The sequence below is a fragment of the Tasmannia lanceolata genome, unplaced genomic scaffold, assembly GCF_043159265.1.
Source record: "Tasmannia lanceolata isolate RefF3 unplaced genomic scaffold, GAP_Taslan_0.1 ptg000037l, whole genome shotgun sequence".
NCBI classification, from domain to species: Eukaryota; Viridiplantae; Streptophyta; class Magnoliopsida; order Canellales; family Winteraceae; genus Tasmannia; species Tasmannia lanceolata.
Window position 1 is genome coordinate 20,642,041 of NW_027518714.1, and position 24,868 is coordinate 20,666,908.

General features: G+C 40.8%; 1 protein-coding gene across 1 annotated transcript in view; it reads right to left on the reverse strand.

Moving 5' to 3' along the window:
* Nucleotides 1–3,079: 3,079 nt before the first annotated feature.
* Nucleotides 3,080–24,868, reverse strand: part of LOC143862196 (DNA mismatch repair protein MSH2-like) — a 43,468-nt gene continuing 21,679 nt past the window's right edge. The window contains exons 4-5 of the mRNA XM_077373207.1: nucleotides 3,545–3,825; nucleotides 3,080–3,408 (exon numbers count right to left, since the gene is read on the reverse strand). Of these exons, the coding sequence (XP_077229322.1) occupies nucleotides 3,625–3,825 (201 nt within the window). The 3' untranslated portion in view covers nucleotides 3,080–3,408; nucleotides 3,545–3,624. The remainder of the gene's footprint in view (nucleotides 3,409–3,544; nucleotides 3,826–24,868) is intronic.

Consider the following 24,868-nt stretch of genomic DNA (forward strand, 5'->3'; position numbering starts at 1 on the left):
TGTGGGAATATGTATTTGGATCAATGGAGCTTGGTTGGCTGTTTGTCTTTGACCTAGAAAAGACAAAACTAGTTGATGGAATTGAAGAAGAAGAAGAAAAAGACTTTGGGTGTCTCTACCAATTTCCAGCACATGAAATTATGGAAGAGCTCACGAAAACTCCAGCAATATGTCTTGCATTTATAGAGTTTTCAATTTCCATATGCACAATCCAAAGTTTCTAGAAAAATCCTAAAAATAATGAAAACTTGCCACAATTGGAAGCTCCAATTGGCAAAGCAAGCTAACCCCATAATTGGAAACCCATGTGGCACGTCCAAGAGAGCTTTGCTTGCTGCCCAAGCAACCCTTGGCTGCCCCATGTGGTTCCCAAGTTTCCAATTTTGTTTGTTCTATCTTTCTTTCTCTCTCTCTCTCTCTCTCTCTCTCTCTCTCTCTCTCCAATTTCATCACATGTGTTACTTTAATTTGGAAAAACAAATCAACCAATAATATTCTAAATATTATTTGAATACTAAATTGACAATGGCACACCACATGGGGCGTGTGGCCATGGGTCCCACCCAAATTCGTCCCATGTGGGTCCACTTATCCAATTCAAATTCCCATTACATCTCATATTTAATTCCCAATTAAATTAATGCAATCCAATCCTATCCAATTGGATTAAAGCCCCAATATAATTTATGATATTCCCAAAATACCCTTATGGTTAATACTTAACCATTTTGGTATTCCCAATGTATCCTATAGTGCATATACACTATATAGATTGTATATATCATTTCAATGCATCCAATGCCACGAAACTAGTTCATGTGAGCAACCAAATAAATGCGGGACCTCTATCTAATAGATTAAAATAGGTCAATCGAGTAGTGAGTGGGATCGTAGCAGGAATTTAACGGTAGATCCTACAGAACCCACAAGTGGGCCACACTGCAATTATTGCTTTGTAGCTAATGCTACAATCGCATGGAGTCAGTGGCCTCCATCGAGACATAACCCTGAATATAACCGTCAAATCATCATACCCCTAATTACATCAAATGTGCAAGTCATTTCTCCAAGTCCACATCTACCGAGTTGCGTCCTACCGGGGGTGGACATCAACTACCCACTGGGCTCACTCATGGTATACTTTTAGTCAAGCAGTGTCAGCCCGCAAATGCATTTGCTAAAACCATTTCTAAACTTATTTTGTGAAATCCTTTTGATAAACACTTTATCAAAACCACCTGGCTAGGTATTTTCTAGGCCTACTGCTCTGACCAAAACCGTAGATGTTATCCTATTAAATAAGTTGAGAATTCTATGTCGGGTGTCACTATTGACCTCGAAGGTTTGTCCAACACTCCAGTACTACCCTCTGGTGACTTCAAGAGAATCACAGTTATATAGACAAAAATGAGAGACTCGCCAACAGACCAATTTGACCTCTCAGGTCAAAGGACATGTAAAGGGTCCTGTCTGGTAGAATAGCTCAACTGTTTCTTTTCTACAAGCTATTCTAATGTGATCATGTTCAGTACGCAATCTCATTGTCGTACCCATTCTATCTTGCTTAGGGTCCACTACCCAAGTGATTGAGATAAGTCACTTAACATCTTATGCATGCAGGCAAGATAGATGCTAGTTGTATACATGATGAGGTTTCCAATGCAGCACCAATGGGTTAGGATCATCCAATGGAGATGATTTTTGTCGTACGACAATTTTACGTTGGGTCTACCTACTGAATGGTTTAGATCTTTGAATTAGGTGGACGAGGTTTATTGTTTTAAAAATAAGTGCACCTCTATACATGGACCATATAACATTTATTAGGAAATTCATTGCGAAGCTTATTCCAATATCCAAACCGTTCTTTTGATGGTCCCACTGTAAATAAGCCTTTTTCCAATAATTATCTCCAATCTCTAGAGGCTGATTAGAGGGTTTGGATCATCCTATGGAGTTTATTTTATGGGCAAGACCTATTCATGTTGGAACCCAACAAATGAATGGATTGGATCTTCGAATCAGGTGGGCCCAAGTAATTTTTTTTTAAAAATACACTTTTTATGATGTTCACCTTCTTCAAAGATCTAGACCATTCATTGTTTGGCCCCACCAAGTGTTTGTCCTAAAAAAGAGTAGAGTACTATTTGTGAGAATAAGTATAGGTGGGGCCAAATTGGTTCAAAGATCTAAACAATTCACTTGTTAGGCCCATCATAGGTTCGTGTTTGAGAGGAGGGGGGCGGGGAGAGAGAGATAGTTGTACCGATAAGAGAGAGAGAGATTAACGGTTGTACCGGTTGTGACTTCACAACCGGTAGATGCGGGTTGGATGGTACATAGGGACGGGCAAATTCGCACCCCGGAGTACACATACACTCCCCTTACAATGTGATTTGATATCAAAAAGCATTAAAGTTGAGCACTGTTCACGTCGAATCATGGTATCAGGGGTGCGTTCGCGTACAGCAAGGGGTGCGAATTTATCATTGCCCTGGACGGCAAGAAAGAACATTTCCGGTGGAAAATATTTTCTTGAATTTTTTTTCTTTACATGATTTATAGGAAATTTATATGATAATGGCTAATTTAGAGGGATATCGTCATAAATTGAAGGCCCTCTAAATAACAATTGAACATGGTTTGTTCTTGTTATCTTTTTTCATGCCTAATAAAGTAGGAAAATTCAGACATTTTTCCTTTTCGAACTTTTCCACAAAATTTCTGCAATCCAACCTGGGCCTAAGGTCAAACCAAACAAATACATTTAGAGAGACTTCAAAGATAATAGGAAAATATATTACTCTGCTCACATCACAGCCTAAGCCCCCTCTCGAACCTTACAAGTAAACACATTACTGTGGAAATAGAACATCTTGTGCTTTGCAATGATTTTTTTTAAGGAGCCTACGATTTATTTTTACACTTCAAAAATATACCCTTAACTAGATGGAAAGTAGTTCATATGGATTCGTCCTGGAGACCACAAATAAACAGACATTGCCATAAATTGACAGTGGTAATATTTTCATCTCTCCCTTCAGAAAAAAAAAATCCTAATCCAAAGACTACCATGGCAAATATAAGGACTTCATATATTGCAATTAAAGACATCCTCCACTGTACTTAGACTCTTGATTGTAAATTTTTAGCACTTCCTGTTGATACTTTAGGCATAAAATTAGAGAGCTGTTATTAGGTACAATACCAAACGTAAAAGGTAAATATGGAATACCTTTTCAAATTTCAATAACCCGAACATTCTTCTAATAGGCCACACTGGTAAAAGTGTAAGGTTGGAATGGCAGTGCCTTCCTAGCAAACTATTTTAGTAAGGCTCTTGGTTTCCGAAGCTTGAAACAATCTTGATTAGATTGAATCCCCTGGTTTCATCAGCATCCACAAAAGCTTGATGAACGAAACATGCAAAAAAAACAAAAAAAAGAGGATAATAGCCATCTGTAACCCAAAATTGCGACAAATACGATAATTTAAGCCTTCTAAGGAAGAAGCAAAAGGGAAAATCTTGGCATAGAGGCCTTACTTTAATAGTCTTTTATCTATACATCTGGAAGGTATTTCAGTGCTGACCTTCCCAATCATCAAAAAATAGAAGATTAGTGCTTAGAGGAACTGCTGGAGCCATGGACAGCCTACTGCATCTCTCTCCAAATCACACCTCAATTTGCCCACTTGCTGCAGCGCCTCATTCAAGTCCATCTGGTCCAGGGGCAAGGCTGAGAAGTCCTGCAGGAACTGATGAGCCCGGACAGCACCACTAGCCATGTCATTGGCACTGCAAGCTCGCTTTCGTTTAGATCCCACCTGGGAAAGCATAAGAAAAATGGTAAATAGGCTGCCAGAAACAGTGAAAATGAAATTTGCACTAGACAATAGAACAATAGATACAAATAGTCCTGTGATAGGACTCTAAACTACTTGGATGAAACCAATTCAAGTGTTCTTGGCCATAGCGCTTGAGATTTCAAAGCACAAAACCAAGAACTCATACCATTTCACTATTTTGATAACAACACGGTTAATTAAAAAAAAATCTTACTGACTGTCGATAGTTTTTTGGCAATTGTAACAGCCTAAACAGCTAACTAGTGAAGTGCAAAATAAACTAGGAGTGCCATTATTACTTTAAGGGAGTCTGGATATCAATTATCTTTCCCTGATTTATCAATAGACTTTATTTCTATGATTGGACATTGTCCTTTCTATATTGCAATGCATGAATTCAATTTTTTGTATCATAATAAAGAAAATCACACATAGTGACCTTACACCTTGGGATTTTTTGACATTACCGATAATAGGGAAAGAAAAAACCACCGTTGGAGCAGACATTGGTGTCGGAAACAATATATCAGTTTCCCATTGTTTTTATTTATTTATTGGGACTTAAGTTTTGTTGGTGGGAAAACATTTGAGGAGAAAATTGTCTAAGTGAAATATAATAACTTTATGTTGATACCGCTTTTTTTTTTATTGCTCCTTGCATCAATCTGGCCTATTTGTGCAAGATTCCAATAGTGGTTCTTAGACTTCATAGAGATCCGAATGAATAAGAAATTCTCTTGATTAGACACAATTAACCTGTTCACTAGTGCACCCAGTACAGGTGTGGATGGGTGTGTGGTGCAGTTAACAATTCACTGAGCTGTTTTCCACTATGGAAGCTGCTACTCATTAACTAAATCTGCTATACTATAGTTCACTTAGTAGGCTTTTTTTTGGATCTGTTTCTACATTAATATGCTTCCCAATGTTTATAGGTTTTTAAGAATTCTAGATTCACTTTTCATAACGAGATTAAATATTAAGACATACAATTGAAGGAAGGTTATCCCTTTCCGGCAAGATCGCTACGCGCAGCAGAAACAAAAACGCATGGAACTTTAAATTTTCTTTTCGATCTTGCTTTTGCCCAAGATCATAGAGTCTAGATTAGTTATTATTGCTAATTAAACATCAATAAATACGTCTTTGAAAAAGAAATCAAGAAACCTCACTGCTTGATCTAATCCTCGAACGGTTGCGACCGTTTTGAACGCCGCGAATCCCGCAAGTTGAACCGATGGATTCCTTTCTTTGCACCGTTGATTGTGAATGTGAATAACTCTTATTCACTTGAACAAGGTCTGATCTAATCAGTACCCATGTTGTAGAGATCAGAGAATTAAATTAGAAGCCTTTCTCTTTTGCACTATGAGGTGTCACGTTGAATAATTGGAAGAGAGAGAGACAGACAGAGACAGAGAGAGAGACAGAGAGAGGGGATGTGAAAACGTATTTTCCAAAGGGGGAGAAGAAGCTGACGAATTTCCAAAGTGACATTCACTAGAATTCATCCAGCCCTTCCCCTCTTTTAATAGCAAAGAGTTTTGGTTTATCTTCTCCTTGTTTATCTCCCCCAATTCCTATCCAATACAAAGACCAACTTGCATTGAGATTCCTCGAATGAATGGGACTCTCCCAAACGTCCAAGGCCATGTGGGGAAGCCCAACACTGATTGGGAAATGTATTTTTGAGTCACTCTCCAGCCCATTAAGGCCTTATCCAATAAGTGTTCGTGTTGGAAATGAATTGCTCAAAGTCTGGAAAGTTCATTTGAGCAATTCCTATCCAAAGAGGAGTTGTAGTGCAACACAAACTCCTTGAATTAATGGGAAACGTTTTCCCAGCCCTTCCAGCTGTTATGGGTGTGGTGCGCCCCACCAATCCTATCCAAATGTGTAGTACAATTCCAATTTCCTATTCCATTCCAATTTCGCACCTCTTGCAAAACCGATTTGGGAATAACTATCCTCATTTGGATCTGACATTATTATACTAATTATTAATCACATTAATAATACATAATAATGTATAATAAATGAATAATTAATTATCCACTTAATTAATTAATAACTCGCATCCAGTGGGAGTTATATGGCTCCAATTTGTCCTCGAAAAATTCTCTTAATGTCTCTTGTTACTTACTTACCAAAGACATTTACATATTTTTTTTGAAAGATGATAAAGTATATTTATACCATGGAAATTACATTGGGGACCAGGGGTCCCGGCTTGCATTAACAAAGTATCATGGCCAAGAGCATACTCCTGAGCCATCAAGAGTAGGGCTGGCAATTTCACCCGAAAAAGCAGGGATCCGCCCCGCCCCGCCCCGTTTGGGGCGGGGATTCCCCGATTTGAGAGGGGAAGGGGATTTTAAAAATTCCCCGGTGCGGGGAGGGGAAGGGGAAGGGGATGGAGTTGTCCCCGCCCCGCCCCGCCCCGTTAATCAATGCCATTTTTTTGTATATTTTTAAGTGTTTTTTTTATAGGAAAACTACTAGAAACTCTATGGATCGGCTACAAGATTCCCCCAAACATAAACTTAGCTTGTCTTTTCCTTTTAATTAGCTTCTGAGAGCATTATGGGAACTATAATAACCTTTTGACAGATGTTGAAATAATAAAGACAAGCTGAGTGTATGCAATTATCAAAAAATCGTAGTGCCAACATCGGTAGCCAAAATAAATTGCATTTTATTATTAAAAGTATGGTATGGCCCGTACCATACGCTGATCCAAACCATTCATTAGATGGGGCACACCCTAAATAGGTTGTGCCCCAAAAATCATTTCCATAGGTTGATCCTAACCCTCCGATCTATAGAGGAATAGGATCATTCAGTACCTCTACAGATCGGAGGGTTAGGATCAACCTAAGGAAATGATTTTTTGGGCGCAACCTATTTAGGGTGTGCACCATCTAATGGACGGTTTGGATCATCCTATGGTGCGGGCCATACCTTACTTTTAATAAAGTCAGGAGTGCGATCATCAGAATACAACAGTGCTCATAACATTTCCCAAAATTAATGATCCAAAATGGGGTTTGGATGTTGGGTACTCGAAGTGGCTATGATACCACTTGATCTAAAAACTTATGGGATGGTTGGGATCATCAAAGCGCCGTGGTCTTGGACCAATGGTCTATAAGTATGTTATAGACCAACTTATGGGATGGTTTGCTATCTTATGAAGAGTAAGAAATATATCTCCTTTGTCTATAAGTATGTTAGTTTATAACATTTTTATATATTGAAATTGCATCAAGTTGATTAGGGACACCCAGCATTAGTGTATCAATGACTAAAGAGGGGGTGATGTTGGGGCGGGGCAGAGCGGGGAGGGGATTTTGTCCCCGAAGGATGCGGGGAGGGGAAGGGGAGGGCATGGGGATTAGATATTCCCCGCGGGGAGGGGAGGGGGATTCCCCACCATCTCCGCAGAGGGGAGGCGAAGGGGAGGGGGGAAATTCCCCACAAAGGGGAAGGGGTAGGGGACCCCAACATCCGGCCCCGACCCGCCCCGTTGCCAGCCCTAATCAAGAGAAACAAGTAAAAACTACTCATAATTACATCGAGATAAAGGATAACTCATCCATCTTGCCAACTCCCATCAACATTACAAAACTACAGACCCCACGGCTACCCCAACCGAAAACCATTTCCTAACGTCCTTCCCAATCAACCAAAATGAATTCTTCTTCTCTCCAAAACTCCTGAAGACAAGTACAGGTACAAAAGAAGGATATCACCCAAAGCGAAAGACTGGAGTCTCTCAAGCTAAAGGGAATTAGCTTCAATACAGCTACTCCACTGCTTCTAGGATCAGATTAGTGCCGAAGATAACCAGACCTAAGAAATTGAAGCTTTAGTGAAGATCTTCATCGTTTCATCCAGTCACGTACTTCCTCAGGAAAACTCAACGAGAAGAACTTAATCAGAGCAGAACAACTCCTGAAGAGGGGAGCCAAAGACTCTCTCAAGCTTATCATGGACCTTCCACACTAGCATTCTTCCTACAGCCTCTTCCGAGAGTTTCAAAAGGACTCCTTTAACTACAAATCAATCAATACAACAATCTTCCTCCCTTTAATCCTGAATTCACTCTAGAAGATTATGAAAGGACTGAATTGGAAGAGGAATTTAATGCTTAAGCCCCCTCCCCAACCTTCTTTTTAGCCTCTTTTGCTCTTACCTCTTTCTCTTCCTTGTCTCTTGCTATCGTTGCCAGAAACATATCTTTGGTTGCCCCCAGATCTTCATCGTATTCAATCCAAAAAACGTCTCACATGGTTAACAAGTCATCGAATTCTTCCGAGAACGATCCACCACTTCCTGACTCTTCTAAACTATCAGCAACCCGCTTGGCCTTACCTTTAGAATCCCCACTAGGCCCTGGGTGCTCCCCGGCTCGTTGATCTATTTCCTGTACCAGCATGTCCAAGGGACCAACGACCTCAATAATCGGGGTATCCCGACTATTCTCCAGGTCCCTAATTACGGTCCTTTTTTCCTCCTCCAAGAGGCGCCGACGAGTGCGCATTTCCTTTTCTAAAACTTTACTGAGCATGGGGAGATCTAGGGGAGGCAAATGCAATTCCATATCACTTGTCGTCTCTGAGGGGTTAAAGTCGATGCCGGGATTGCTGGTAGATTCTTTCCTTAGATGTGCCCATCACTTCTTTAACATGCTAAGTGAAACCTCACATGGGGTGGATGATTCCTTCCTTGCTAGTTTTTCGTTGTAGCGAACATCTTTCAGGAGTTCAAGATCTCCATCCTCATACGGAAAGTCCTGAGCGATCGAAATATTGCCACTCTGGTTCGCTTCCTTCCCTGGCATAGCTGTCTCAGTGAAGTTGTCAAAATTTCGAAGGAGCTTTGGAGAATCAGCAACAAGTCTCCTCTTCCTGTGATCCTCTTTCCTAAAAATACCTTTAAGTTTTCTTGTACAAACAGACAGACCACCTCCGGTAGCTAGCACCTGTACTTTCGGATTAGTACTTCTACGACGTATATTACCTTTCCCTATACGTAGACGTTTATCCTTAGAACTTTTGTTTTCGTTATTAAATCTGGTTTTTATTTTATAGCCTTTTTTTTCTTTTCTTAATTCAGAATACAGCTATTAGCGATATCTTTACCAAGAGCCTTTCTTTCTCAACTCTTGCTGCAACAATTAAAGATTTCGGACCAACCCGCCTCCAGCCTTACTCCACCTCCTTATCACAGCCTCAACTCTGCTCCCTGAAATTCTAGGCGAGTTGTTGGCTGCTAGGCCAGGCGAGGAAGTGGATAATTCAAAATTCAAACAGGGGCCCACCAACGGCTCCCTGCCATTATCACAACCCTCGGGATTAGCAACTGTCACCTTTTCCGGTGGGTCAACCATCGCCGACGACTGAATGTTGGGAACTTGCAAATCGGGGCCCTCAGAAGCAGCCAAATTATCTTTACTTCATTCCCCCATTACCGACATCGCCAGACTGTTGATACTATCCTTAGAGATCACTTGACTCCTACAGAATAAATACTGGAATCTACTCTTAGATTAATAGATGAGGGGATAGATTTCCAAAGGGGAGTTATGACCAAAGCCGAGGCAAAGGTCATACAGTGCTCGTGGTTACGAAAGAGCTGAGTCTAGTGATCGTGGTTACCAAAGAGCTGAGTCTGGACCACCTGGCCCAGGTGCTGTCCGAGGATCTCCACAGTTGACATAGACCAGGCATGAAGAGGGATATTATAGAATCTAATCCTAATGGTTCTAGCACCCGTGTTATAAGCCAGGAACCAAGGCTGAAGGGAGGAGATGTATCCCCCCAGAGCATCACCTCCACGCCTGAGAATAGCAGTCGCCTGGGATTCTAACTCAAAGGAAAACCAAATATCCACTGAGTTGATTAAGGCCTTTGCAGTTTGGAAAGGCCCCAACATCTTTTAGCCAGGAACCAAATATCCACTGAGTTGATTAAGGCCTTTGCAGTTTGGAAAGGCCCCAACCTAATGGTTCTAGCACCCGTGTTATAAGCCAGGAACCAAGGCTGAAGGGAGGAGAGGTATCCCCCCAGAGCATCACCTCCACGCCTGAGAATAGCAGTCGCCTGGGATTCTAACTCAAAGGAAAACCAAATATCCACTGAGTTGATTAAGGCCTTTGCAGTTTGGAAAGGCCCCAACATCTTTTAGCCCACTCCCATACATCTTCCAACAGCGAAGATCCAGATTTTAAACTCCTAATGAGATAACTCCTAAGACTCTTCTTTCTTTCCTCCACTAGGCTAGTTGGAATATAAGGGCCAAGAGATCATGTACCTCAACCTGAGAGGGGCCGACTTTAGGCCTCCAAACCATGGATGGGCCAGTTTGGTCTTAGGCCCTGAGCATTTCCTATCTATATATATATATATATATATATATATATATATATGAGGAAAGTGTTGGTGATCTTAAGCGCCCCAATCACATGGGTCCCACATTTTCTGTGGTGATCCAAACCATTCATTTGCAAGGCCTTATCATAGATAGGGTGTGTACCAAAAATCAGCTCCATAGGATCATCCTAACCCCTCCATTTGTGGAGGACAAAAATGGGCAGATTTGTGGACAAATAATGTCTGTCCATTTTTGTCCTCCACAAATGGAGGGGTTAGGATGATCCTATGGAGCTGATTTTTGGTACACATCCTATCTATGATAGGGCCTTGCAAATGAATGGTTTGGATCACCACAGAAAATGTGGGACCCATGTGATTGGGCACTTAAGCTCACCATAAGTTTGGTGAGCTTAAGCTCACCAACAGTTTCCTCTATATATATATATATATAAAAGTATTCACATTAATCTAACGGATCATATCCGTCCGTGCAATTACATAAAATGCGGAACCCTGATCGATTTGGATGTTACCGGGTCATTCAAGTTATGAGTGGGATCGTCGCAGGGATCCGACGATCGATCCTACAGAACCCTATGGTGGGTCCCACTGCGATCTCACTCTGTAGTTAAACTACACTCGCATTAGGTCAATAGCCTACATCGAGCCGTAACCCTGAAGATGACGGCCAGATCATCTTACCTCTAATCACATCTTGTATGTGCAAGTCCTTTCTTCTTGACTACATCTATTGAGTTGAGTCATACGAGGGGTGGACACTTCTTACCCCTTTGGCCCACTCTGGGTATACCATTTTGGTCAAGCGGTGTCCGGCCTCCAAATGCATTTGTAAAATCCTTTAAAAACATTTCACTGTTTCATAAAACATTCCAATAAACCTTTTATCAAGTCCACCTAAGGACGAATATGTGTTACAAAATAAGCACATTACACATATTCATTAATATAATTACGCATTCATGTCATGAAATAAACCTTTATTGATTACAAAATGTCATTCTGCTGGCTTTTCACGGCATATACTCTAACAACAACAACTGCCAGACACCTAAAAATTGGTATTAACAAGAATATAAAATTAGTTAATCACATATGGAAGGTTTACTTTCAGTAGTGTTAAAACATAATTGCAAAGAGAGAGAGCATTCTTCCACCATAGTACAGAATCAAGCACTTGAGCTGTAAGCCTGGGAATAGTTGAGGGGCTGGGCCAGCTCCAACGGAGCAAACAAATTGGGGTTTCGCATGGAAAGACCAACTCCTAGTGCCACCCCGAGACAAATGTATAGGCAACAACAGTTATGCATATACTTATACAACTATATGCAAAAACAAACCAGTACAAGAACATTAAGCCAGACTACGCAAGATTTCAGTCATTCTGTAATTTATTATTAGTCTTTTAGATGAGAAAATCATGAAAGAAATGGAAAATATTTGTTTTGGATCTAAAACAAAGTCGATAAGTATCCATGCAACCATTCTAACACAGAAATAGAGAAAAAGCGATGTTACGAAAGTATAATGAGTCTTGGACTAGTGCAACAGACTTAGGTTCTTTTAATGTGAGAAATTGAGAATAACAATCATTATAATTATAGTTGACGCAAACATAAATTAAGTGTCAGATGCAAGCCTGAGATCAGTTGTACAGTCATCAAAATTTTATTGGGGTGGGTTTTTTGGAATATTTGCTCTTCATTTAACTCCGCATGTATTTCTCACAGCCTGTCCCAAGCCAAGATAAAGGAGGGTTGGCGTTAGGTTGGTAGCTGGCCGTAAACTTAGCCACTCTTCTATGAAGATGAATCCTATAGAAAATTCGTTGGGGCGTAACCCTCTTAACGACGCGCTGCATCGGTGCCCGGATATAATGTTAAATGAGCAAGGGTCCTTGCACCTTCATGGGCGGGTGCGGGGGGTGAGGAGGCTGGTCCTGGGCCGTCGCTCCCTTAGTGACGTGCCACATCGGCGCCCATGTGTGGTGAAAAATGAACAAGGGTCCTCGCACTCTACGAAAGGGTGCAAGGGGCGAGGAAGCTAGTCCAAGAAGTAGGATTCGTTTAGCCAGTTGGAACATAAGTTCGCTAACAGGTAAGCTGAAGGAATTAGTTGATACGCTAAGTAGAAGGAGAGTTAATATAGCTTGGCTTCAGGAGACTAAATGGGTAGGAGAAAAATCTAGGGAAATAGAAAATACGGGTTTCAAGTTATAGTATACAGGTAAGGAGAGGAATAAAAATGGTGTAGGGATTACAACAGATAAGAGCCTAAGAAATGAGATTGTAGATGTAAAAAGGAAGGGTGATAGAATTATTCTAATTAAATTAATATTAGGTGAAGGGACGATTAATTTTCTTAGTGCGTATGCCCCTCAAATAGACTCTGTCAAGCGGCAATTTTGGGAGGATATGGATAAAGTAGTCCAAGGAATACCACATGAAGAGAAGTTATTTATAAGAGGAGATTTAAACGGGCATGTGGGAAGAACTAATGGAAGTTTTGAGAGGGTTCATCGAGGACTGGGTTTTGGCAATAGGAATGAGACAAGAGAAGAGATTTTGGAGTTTGCAGTGGCATATGATTTGAAGTTAACAAATACTTTTTTTAAGAGAAAGAGATTCACACTTGATAACCTTTAGCAGTGGCAGTGGCACCAACTGTAGCCAGATATATTTTATTCTCACTAGGAGAGAGGACAAAGCTGCGTGTAAAAATTGTGAAGTCATACTCGGGAGTGTTTAGTCACACAACATAGGCTGGTGGTATTGGATATATGCATTTAACGTTAGAAAAGAAAACATAGAGATGTTAGACATCCGAGGACTAGGTGGTGGGATCTCAAAGGGAAAAAACTAAATATCTTTAAGGATAGACTGCTTAAAGAAGGACTGTTAGATGACATAAGGGCAATTTAGTCATTTCATTATATATATATATATATATATATATGAGGAATGTGTTCGTGCGCTTGAACTCTAACATCAAATGGTGCGCTTGAGTGCACCAATCACATGGGTCCCACAATTTCTGTGAGGATCCAAACCATTCATTTGCAAGGCCCTATCATAGATAGGGTGTGTACCAAAAATCAGCTCCATTGAATCATCCTAACCCCTCCAAAAGTGGAGGGCAAAAATGGGCAGATTTGTGGTCTGTCCATTTTGACCTCCACAAATGGATGGGTTAGGATGATCCTATGGAGCTGATTTTTTGTACACACCCTATCTATGTAAGGGCCTTTCAAATGAATGCTTTGGATCATCCTAACAATGTGGGCCACATGGGTTTGAGAGCTCAAGCGCACCATTTGATTGGAACGCTCAAGCTCACAATCCTTTTCCTCTCTCTCTCTCTCTCTCTCTCTCTCTCTCTATATATATATATATATATATATATATATATATATATATAACGTGAGAGGGGAGTGAAATTAATTTCGAACTCTCCCTCTCACGCCTATCTTTCTCTCCTTCTCTGTCTCGTTGTTTCTCTCTCATTCTCTCGCTCATCTCTCTCTCTCCTCCACCATGTAGATTAACATGGTATCAGAGCTTCAGGTTGAAGAACCAAGAATATTTTTTCTTTTTCTCTGTGTACACGAAGATACGATAACTAACCCTAACCCTAGGCATCCAAATCCACAAACCCAAATCCCCAGACCCATAGCCACTACCACTAGAAGTAACCATAACCCAGCCATCAGAAATCCCTAACTGTACCCATAACCACTACCACTAGAAGTGACCATATCAAATTCTCCAAGACCCCTAAAAATATTGAGCGAATAACCCAAAAAAAAAACCATATTCATTTGATTCTGAATAATCAAAACTCTAGTCGAACCCTACAAAACCCTAACCATACCCTCTAAACCTTAGCCGAACCTTTCAAAACTTTATTCTTTGATCTTCTCACCCTCAAACCCTAACCCTAACCGTAGCCCGCTACTTTATACAAATCAGCCCCTAAACTCATTTTTAATCCACTTCCAACCCTTCGAATTCATGATCTAAATAGGTATTCTTCGCTCTTTATCATCTCGTGGTTCGTTTTGGGATACTGTTTGTTGATTCTCTCATATTGGTGATGTATGTTTGTGATGTTGTCGCCTCTTTCTATCCCGGAATCGGTTGTTGCTGTGTGAGATAGCATATGTGGGTGTTGTCGTGGGTGATCTGTTTGTGATTTGATGGTGATTACTTACTAGTGTGGATTTGTCATTTGATTGGATGATATCGGTGGTGGTGGTGTCGTGGTTGGTTGTTGGTGATTATTTTATCGTTAGTTGATGTGTTGGAGATTTTAGTGACTTTTTTTTCTATTGTGGTTGGTGGGTACTTTTTGTGGTGTTGTGGGTGTTGGAATATTCATGGTGGTGTTCTTCGTGTTGTTTTGTGCCTTCATTATGGAATTTGTGGAGCAATCTTCTCAGCCACCTGCCGACAACAAGGTTGTTGAGATTTGTTCTTCATACAGTGGCAAGTCTAGTTATTCCCATGTCGAACCTCCCCTTCAGATGAATTCTATAAAGCTACATGGGACTCATTATCCCCCGTGGAAGATGGCTGTCTACACTTACTTGGCTGTCGGAAAATCAGTTTTTTAGAGCGCGCACCACCGGCTACTAGTGATTTGACTTATGATCAGTGGCTTAAGGACGATGCTGTGATCCTTTTTTTTCTATGGGGTTGTATGGAACCCAATATTGCCACTTCTCTGATGTATCTTCAGTCGTTGAAAGAAATTTGGGAGCAGACCGCTACGATGTATTTTGGGGTGGATAATCTTACGCGTATATGTGATCATTTTACCGAGTGGTTTAGCCTTCAAAGAGGTGACAAACCGGTTGATAGCCACTACATGGACTATCTAGCACTTTTCAGGAGCTTGATCTATTGATGTCGTTTACTACGGATCCTGTCGTACTTAAAAAAACGCCAGGAGGAGTTACGTGTGGTTAGATTTCTTGACTCATTGGGGCCTGACTATCTCCAACTCCGACAACAGATTGTCAGTTCTGGTTTGATTCCCACCCTCGCAGATGTATTTTCTAAGGTTCAACGTATGAGAGTAGTTCAGCATAGTGACCCTATGGTGGATGGGTTTGCTCATGTGACTTATGCTGGGACTGATCGTGGTCGTGGCCGTGGCAGTAGCCATGACTCAGGAGGAGGCCGTGATGGAGGAGGTCGTGGTCGTTTGTCCCGTTATTGTACTCATTGTTGTATGGAGGGGCATATTGTTGATTATTGCTATGATCTACATCCTGAGCTCCATCCCTACAGACCTGCGAGTGCTTCTCCTGTAGCTTCTGATAGTCCTTCCTCCTCTGTTGCTTCATCTATGACTCCTGACACAATGGTAATCCCCTGTGCAAAATATGATGATCTTTACGTCTCCGGGAAAAAGGGAAGCAGCCAGCTACCGCGTTTGCACATCAAGGTAGCCCCTCATGTTTTCTTTCTGATACTTCTTCTGGATCATGGCTCATTGATTCAGGAGTATCACATCATATGACTGGTAATCATACAATTCTCTCTTCCTTCATTTCCTTCTATGGGTCCTCGTACTGTTACTTTAGCAGATGAAACTACATCTCCTGTATCCGGGATGGGTGTAGTCTCCACCTCAATGGGTCTTCAACTGTCTTCTATTCTTTATGTCCCTTCTTTTCCTGTTAACTTGTTATCTGTTAGCCAATTAACAAAGTCGCTAAATTGTTCTGTTTCCTTTTTTTTCTTCCTATTGTGTTTTTCAGGACATGAAGACTGGGATGAGGATTGGCTTGGGCCATGAGATTGATGGCCTTTATTACCTTGACCAAGACGAAGCTTTATGATAAACTTCAGAAATTTCACTAATTCTTAGATGCAATTACAGTAATCAAAGGGTGCTGATATAAAGCACTTACATGATAAGCATACAAGGGAAATCAAGATAATTATGGAAGGGAAGGAATCCTAATCAAATCTACCTAATTAAATCTACTTTCCTAATCTTTCTTGCTTGCCTCTTCTTATCCACTTGCCTAATTTATCTAGTCTCCTCATTTAGCCAACTTACCCAATCTACCTCCAAGATGATCCAACAGTGAGATCTTAACCCAATCCAACCGTTGGATCCCACATATTCTAACATGCCCCCTCAAACGTATATGGATTGAAAATCGATATACGTTTTATTACAATAAAATTGCCAAATATGGAAAATAGAATTCCCAAATTACAAATTTAATCAAAATCCACCAATTTGATGCACACTTCCGAAAGTTGATGGTGAAGACTGATGTTGCTGCCAATGATCACCAACGATGGTTACCGAAGAAGACCGCCGCTTGCTGATGTGTCGCAAAGAGGGTTTAAAAAAAAAAAAACCAATGGATCAATAGATCACAACCTCAATGGGCTAGACAAGACTCAAGCCTCGATGCGCGAGTAAGATTGGGTCACTATGGACCGATGCCGGAATGGGCAAGAATGGGCCTCGATGGGCATGACTACATGGGTTGGTTTTAGAATACCAATCTTCATGGGAATTTCAAATTGCTCTCTCAGGCACAAACCTTGAGGAGAGAGGCCCCTCAACTGAGCAGAGCTCATATTTCAGGCACGCACCTCGAAGAGGTACCTCAACTGAAATGGATCAAGGAATTAAGGAGAGAAAAAAATGGAAGTATAGAGATGGGCGACGAATAATAGCGGAAAAGCTAACGGCACATAAAAAAAAGCCAATGACTTTACGGATTTAAATGGTGCATGAATAGGAGGGTGCAAATATCAAAATTTAGGAGATAGATTGAAGAGATGGGGTGCATTGAAAATAGAGAAAAAGTTAGCAGTGTCTACTAGGGCTGCACATGGTTCGGTCCGGTTCGGTTTAAGGGTGTTTCTTGAACCGAACCGATCCCAAAATCCAAACCGTAACCGAACCGTTGGGGCTTATAACCGAACCGAACCAAACCGATTTTGACCGGTTCGGTTTGGTTCGGTTCACGGTTTATCCGTTTTTGACTTGTAACTACTCATCCATACAAAGAAGTCACTACTCATCCATTAGCAAATAAAATTAGCGTAAAATAATCTCACTTGCAAATAAGGAATGACTTTGGTAGCATCCAAAGAGGCCCTAAACTGCTCATAGTCTTGCACACATGTAGTCTCATTCATTAAATACATGGATCTGAAATCTGAGATTGAGAAAAAAAAACTTACCACTAAAAAGGGAGATGGTGGAAATCGGTGGGGAGATGCCGAGATGGTGGTGGTGGATTAGAGTTGCAGGGTGGTGGGTTAGGGCAATGAAGGAGGGTTTGAAGTGGGTTTTGAGTCAGGGATGGGTGGCTCCGTGGCGGAGCGGATCTGGGATTTAATGAAGGTTTTGAAAAGGGGTTAGGCTTGGGATTAGAGGAGAAGAAGTTAGGGTTTGAATCTTTTGATTAGAGGAGACGAAGATGTTAGTGTTCGAACCTGGAGGTGTTAATGGGTTTGATGATAGGGAAGAAGATGGCTTGCACTTGTAGGTTGCAGCGATGCTATTTGGGTTGTTCTATGTTGCTGCTGTAGTTGTGGTGTAGGAGAGGTGAAAGAGAAGAGAAGAACGGTTTGGGTCCTTTTTGGGTTATTGTTGGGTTAGGGTTAGGGTTAGAGTTAGGGTTAGGTCAAAGGAGCGGATAGATATGGGTTTGGTTTTGCTATGAAATTACGAATGGGCCGAATGGCAAAAAGAGCCAAAAACTATATCTGAACCGGTTCTGTTCGGTTTTTCGGATTAAAATTCTTTGAACCGTAAACCGAACCGATAGGATCGGTTTTGTGAATCTCGTAACCGCGACCAAACCGATAGGAATAAAAACTGAACCAAACCGAACCGAAGGGCCTGGTTCGGTTCAGTTTATCGGTTTAGGCGGTTTTTTGTGCAGCCCTAGTGTCTACACCATAGGCTTCTGTGTTCCGTGGGCATCCCTCATCTTCTCTTCATGATGTTGGAATTGAGGGCTTGATATTTGGACAAAACATTGAGGACTTCATTCTCTTTCCATGAGGCCGATCAAATGAACCTAAGGGGAGATGGCTGCGAGTGCAGTGAAGGCATGGATGAAAACCCATGGATGGAACATGGGAAAGTAGAGATGAAAATGAGGTAAACACAAAGGAAGCGAATTCTAAGAGTTGGGATTTAGATTTGCAGGAGCTGTTTTTGCAGCGGATAAATTGGAGAGCTATGTTGGCCCGGCGGACGGCAGAGTTAGCCGTCAGCCGGAAAATGGAACTGCGAAAGATGTGATCAAGGATGGGTCGGATCGTCCCACTTTGATACCATGATAAACTTCAGAAATTTCACTAATTCTTAGATGCAATTACAGTAATCAAAGGGTGCTTATATAAAGCACTTACATGATAAGCATAGAAGGGAAATCAAGATAATTATGGAAGGGAAGGAATCCTAATAAAATCTACCTAATTAAATCTACTTTCCTAATCTTTCTTGCTTGCCTCTTCTTATCCACTCGCCTAATTTATCTAGTCTCCTCGTTTAGCCAACTTACCCAATCTATCTCCAAGATGATCCAACGGTGAGATCTTAACCCAATCCAACCGTTGGATCCCACATATTCTAATAGTATATATCATACATTCCTAGCCTGTTACATGCATCCCTTAACATAGCAGGCCCTAATGGTTTAGTAAACACATCTGCAAGCTGGTTTGTTGATCGAGTGAACATGGTGTATATTTATCCTCTCTGAATTCTCAAACGAATGAAATGGCAATCCACTTCAATGTGTTTTGTTTGCTCATGGAAGATTGGGTTGTTAGCGATATGAATTGCAGATCTGTTATCACAATACAGTTGTGCTCGTCCTGAAGGTGGAAAACCAATTTCTGATAGGAAAGAACGTAACCAAAGCAACTATCCACTCGTGTATGACATAGGGACGTATTCTGTTCTACACTGGATTTAGATACAATATCATGCTTTTTACTTCTCCAGGACACCATATTACCTCCAACAAATGTATAATAACCAGTTGTGGATCTCCTGTCTATTGGAGACCCTACCCAATCTGCATCAGTAAATCCCTCTACTCTCTCATGACCATGTTTCCTAAAACATAAGCCTTTTCCTGGTGTGCCCTTCAAGTATCTGACAATCTGAATCACTGTTGCCCAATGAGAGGTGCGAGGAGAGCTCATAAACTGACCGGCCACTCGTACGGCAAATGAGTTATCAGGACGAGTGGCTGTCAAATAAATTAGCTTCCCAACTAATCTCCTGTATCGACCTGGATCATCAAACAAGTCGCCTTGATCTGGAAATAGTTTTACATTCGAATCCATAGGTATAGATGCTGGTTTTAACCCTATGGAACCAGTCTCCTCTAGAATATCTAACGTATACTTCCTCTGTGACAGAGAAAGACCACAACGAGAGTGTGCTACCTCAATGCCAAGGAAATATCTGAGAAGCTCCAAGTCTTTTGTTGAGAATTCTCCTTGGAGGAGAGTCTTCAATCTATTTATTCCACCTTTGTAATTTCTAGTGATCACAATATCATCCATATAAATGACCAAGAATATAGAACCAGCAGTGGACTGGTAGCTCATAACAGAATGATCAACAGCACACTGCTTCATACCAAAGCGCAAGACTGCATCACTGAACCGGCCGAACCATGCCCTCGGAGACTGCTTCAATCCATAAATTTCTTTCCTAATGCGACAAACTGACAAACCCATCTCTCCCTGAGCAGCATACCCCGGAGGTTGCTCCATATATACCTCCTCAGAGAGGTCGCCATGAAGAAATGCATTTTTAACATCCAACTGATAAAGGGGTCACCCACGGTTCACAGCAATGGAAATCAGAATCAGGACAAGTATCTTGGCCACAGGTGAGAATGTCTCCTGATAGTCCACTCCAAATATTTGAGTATAACCTTTGGCTACAAGACGAGCTTTGAGACGCTCAACAATCCCATCAGGTAGGTACTTAATAGTAAATATCCATCGACACCCAACAGGTTGTGCTCCAGAGGGAAGAGGAACAAGTTGGCACTTGTTATTAGAATGAAGGCCAGCCATCTCAGCCTCCATGGCAGCCCGCCACCCTGGATGAGCAAGAGCCTCTAAAACTATCTTAGGCACAGAAAAAGTAGATACACTAGAGACAAAAGAGCGAAACGAGGGTGAAAGATGCTCATATGAAACAAATTGAGAAATAGGATGTAAAGTAGTGTGAGAGCGACTGCAAGAGGCAATAGGAGAACCACCTGATGGAGAATCATCCGACTGAGGAAGAAGATTAGCGGGCAGAGGTGATGGACTGACAGTGGGAAAACCTGACATGCTCCACAGGTATAAATTTTCGGTTCAGATATAGGTGGCCCTGATGTGGTCTCTGTAGTAGTCGTCATGGGAATAATGTCCTCAGCTGGACTAGACGGGAGAGGAAGCAGCAGAGTAGGAAGCTCAACAGGAGCTGTAGGAGGATCAGAAGAATAGGGAGTATCCTCAAAGCAAGTGACATCTGCAGAAACAAAGGTTTTCCTCAGCCTAGGACTGCAACACTTGTATCATTTTTTAATACGAGAGTAACACAAAAAAGATACATTTCTCAGCTCGAGGATCCACTTTGTCAAGGCCAGGAGCTAATTTGCGAACAAAAAAGGTAATACCAAAGACACATGGGATCAAGGGAAATGGATCACCTAATGGGTACAGAATATAAAACAGTGTCTGTCCAGACAAAACAGAAGAAGGAAGATGATTCGCTAAGACGTAAGCCGTGCAGGCTACATCACCCTAATAAACTTAGGGAACTTACATCTGGAACATGATAGTGCGAGTCATATCCAATAAGTATCTTATCTAGGAAGCACGGGTGCTCCCTCAGACCTCTCGTACCCATATCGGGTACGTATGGGGTACAGGTACACACGGGTACTGTAACGACCCGGATTTTTGGATAAACCCGAAATGCCACCAAAGACAGAAACTAAATGTAACTCATGAAAAATGCAGAATAATTTTTTTTCTAAATAACAAAGAACTCAAATATTATTAATCTAAATCAAACTTAGAGTGTTTAGCAAGAGTAAACTGACATAAGTAAACTGCAATTTCAAAAAAAATAAAAATAAAATAAAATAATATATATATATATATATATATATATATATATATATATATATATATATATATATATGGGAAAGGTGTGCGTACTCGGTCGAGTAGATAAGCTTATCTACTCGGTCGGGTTAAAAATAGTGGGGGCCCACATTTTTGGGGTGATCCAAACCATTCATTTGAAAGGCCCTTAACTAGATAGGGTGTCCACAAAAAATCAGCCCCATAGGATCACCCTAACCCATCTAACAGTGGAGGGAAAAATAGGCAGATTTGTGGACAAGCTGTGTTTGTCCATTTTTCCCCATTTTGCCCTCCACTGTTGCATGAGTTAGGATGATCCTATGAGGCTGATTTTTTGTGGACACCCTATCTAGGTAAGGGCCTTTCAAATGAATGGTTTGGATCACCCCAAAAATGTGGGCCCCCATTGTTTTTAACCCGACCGAGTAGATAAGCTTATCTACTCGACCGAGTACGCACACCTTTCCCTATATATATATATATATATATATATATATATATATATATATATATATAAATGAAAAAGACTAGACACTCCAATGACTCGGCACGCTCTTCCTACGCTCCCTATTTATTCTCGATGTTGTCCATTGTATTAAAACTTGTGGGGAATTTTTGGTGTTAGTTCAAAGAACTATGTAGATTCATTCGGTACCTAAACAAATACAATTAAACAACTCTTGAATTTAATACAGCTTAATTCTATAGGTGAACATGTAACATAATTTATTTCTAAAGAAATCATGAACAGTAATAGGGGACATGCTATGGCATAAATCAATTTAAAACTACTATTCTAGCAACACAACAACGTTTTCCAAATGAGAAATTTATATTTTTGTTATTATCATTATTAATGCATGAGACGACTCACCCAAGACAATCAAGCTCCCTTAGCTTGTTATCCCGCCCCTAATACGTTCTAATACCCTCGTCTACAGGTAGTGGGCATGAGAGACTTTTTACGACGTGCTTAATAGCCACTCCGCCTCCTGACATCATGGTCTAAGATGATGCATTTACCGCCAAGGGGGTGCGCTAAAACCCAAGGCTGGCTCGGAATTTCATTATTCCTAGACGACTCATACCTCCGCTCAATCCACCAAATTATTTTCCCAATGTCTTTGTCTCTTATCAGTCTTACTGGCATATCATCCATATCCTTTTTTTTCTTCTTTCCAATATCTTAAAGATATTTTTAGCAATTTTATTGCTTCGCACATTTTCCTTTTCCCTTTAACAAGGAATCATAACATTTCATCTTTTCCAAGCTACTGGCATAGCATCAAATTTCAACATTTGCATGCTACTAGTAGAATAAAACATGAGAGCACGATGCATATTAATAAGGAACAATCATCTTAACTACATCCTTATCATGAACAATTCTATGTCTACTAAGAATTTCATTGCATGCATATAAATCAATCATTGCTCAAGAGTACAAGTTTAGGTTACCGTCACCTACCTTAGTTATTTGTGATGTGAAAGAGTAAGAAATCATCTATGTCTGAGTAGGATTGCTACCGAATCTGAAACACAATGATATACCAAATTCTAAGTTTTCTCATTCCATATTTCCAAGTGACACACACACACCTAAGGCTTATGTGAGACCATATCATTTTATTATTCTTAATTATCTTTGTTTATAGTTACCTTTCGGTGATATCAAAAGTTTATGGGCTGTTTTCTAAAAAAAATCCATCAATAAATACCCATCTACCGGGACCAAAATCATGTCGAACGGACAAGATCTGATGCTCCAAAAATTGGTTATAATAAAAAAACGAAAATACACTGTGATTTTTGGTCTATGGATCTACGGTCCAGATTTAATTAAGGTTATTAACTTTCTAGGCCCGTGTGAGGCCAGGTCTTTACAGGGTACGTATCGGGTGCATACACAGTATTTACAAAAAACAAAAAAAAGAGGTCGGATGCGTGCCGGGTGCGCACCCGATACGTTTTGCGTTTTTTTTTTCTTAAAAAAGGTTTATTTATTGGGGGGTTTAAAAAAAGCTTTAAAGAGAAAACTAGGGTTTTCTCTCCCTCTCCCTTCCGACGCTCCCTCTCGTCGATCTCTCCTCCGGTGAGACTCCGGCGGCGTCAAATCTCTGTGAGCCTCCATCACCGATAACTCTCTCTCTCTCTCTCCCTCGATCTCTCTCTACCTTTCTCTGTGTCACTCTCTCTCTCTCTCTCCATATCTTTGTTTTTTTAAGGCTTCAAGCCCTGTTTATTTGACATTGTAACATCCGATTGGGAGCCCAAATCTTATTATTGGAGTCAAAATTCTGTTTAGGAAAAATTACAGACCCCTCAAGTTTCTGACACATTCAACTCTAACCCTGACTTTCAAAACGTGACAAGTACAGCCCCTGAAGTTTTTTTAAAGTGACAGAGTAGACAGCGAGGCGGAAATGACCACAATGCCCTCATCTTCCCCAACTGAAAATTAGGGTTTTCAGACTTGAAAACTGAAAATTAGGGTTGGGTTCAAACCCTTGTTTATTTATTAACATAAACCCTCGATCTAGGAGTTTTATTTGTCTTCATTCACACCATTATCATGATTTGCACATAAACCCTAATATTTTAGGGCTTTTTGCTTTTATCAATGTTTTTTTCTTGAAATGTGGGTTTGATGTAGCCATGGGGTGGGGTTTCATTGTCTGTTGTGGAGGTGACAGCGGTGGCTGGAGATGGCGACGGCGGTGGTGGCCGGAGGTGCAACGGCGGCGGTGGGAAATGGCGTAACCCTAATCCCTCTGCAAATGAGCGTATTGTTGTCCTCAAAATATTAACCATGGTTAGTTTCAGCCTTTCCGTCAGGTTAAACTAACGGACCGTTGACGAACGGGGTGTACTTGTCATGTTTTGAAACCTCAAGGGGTGTACTTGTCATGTTTTGAAAGTCAGGGTTAGAGTAATGTGTCAGAAACTAGAGGGGGTGTAAATGTAATTTTCCCTTCTGTTTAATTTTCACTCCAATAATCTGATTTGGGCTCACAATTAGGGGCTTAGGGTTTAGGCCCTGTTAATTTGGGATTGTGACAACCGATTGGGAGCCAAAAACTGATTTTTGGAGTCAAAATTATGTTTAATTTTGACTCCAAGAATCTGATTTGGGCTCCCAATTAGAAGCTTAGGGTTTAGTCCCTGTTAATTTGGGATTGTGACAACTGATTGGGAGCCAAAAACTGATTTTTGGAGTCAAAATTATGTTTAATTTTGACTACAAGAATCTGATTTGGGCTCACAATTAGGAGCTTAGGGGTTTAGGCCCTGTTAATTTGCTATTGTGACAACCAATTGGGAGCCCAAAACTGAATTTTGGAGACTCCAATAATCTGATTTGCCTACTAAAATTGTGTTCTTTTAATAGATCTTGCTATTTTGGTGATGTTAGTGTTATTTGATTTCCTCCAACTGTTTTTTAAAATTTTTATAAATATATAATAAAATATT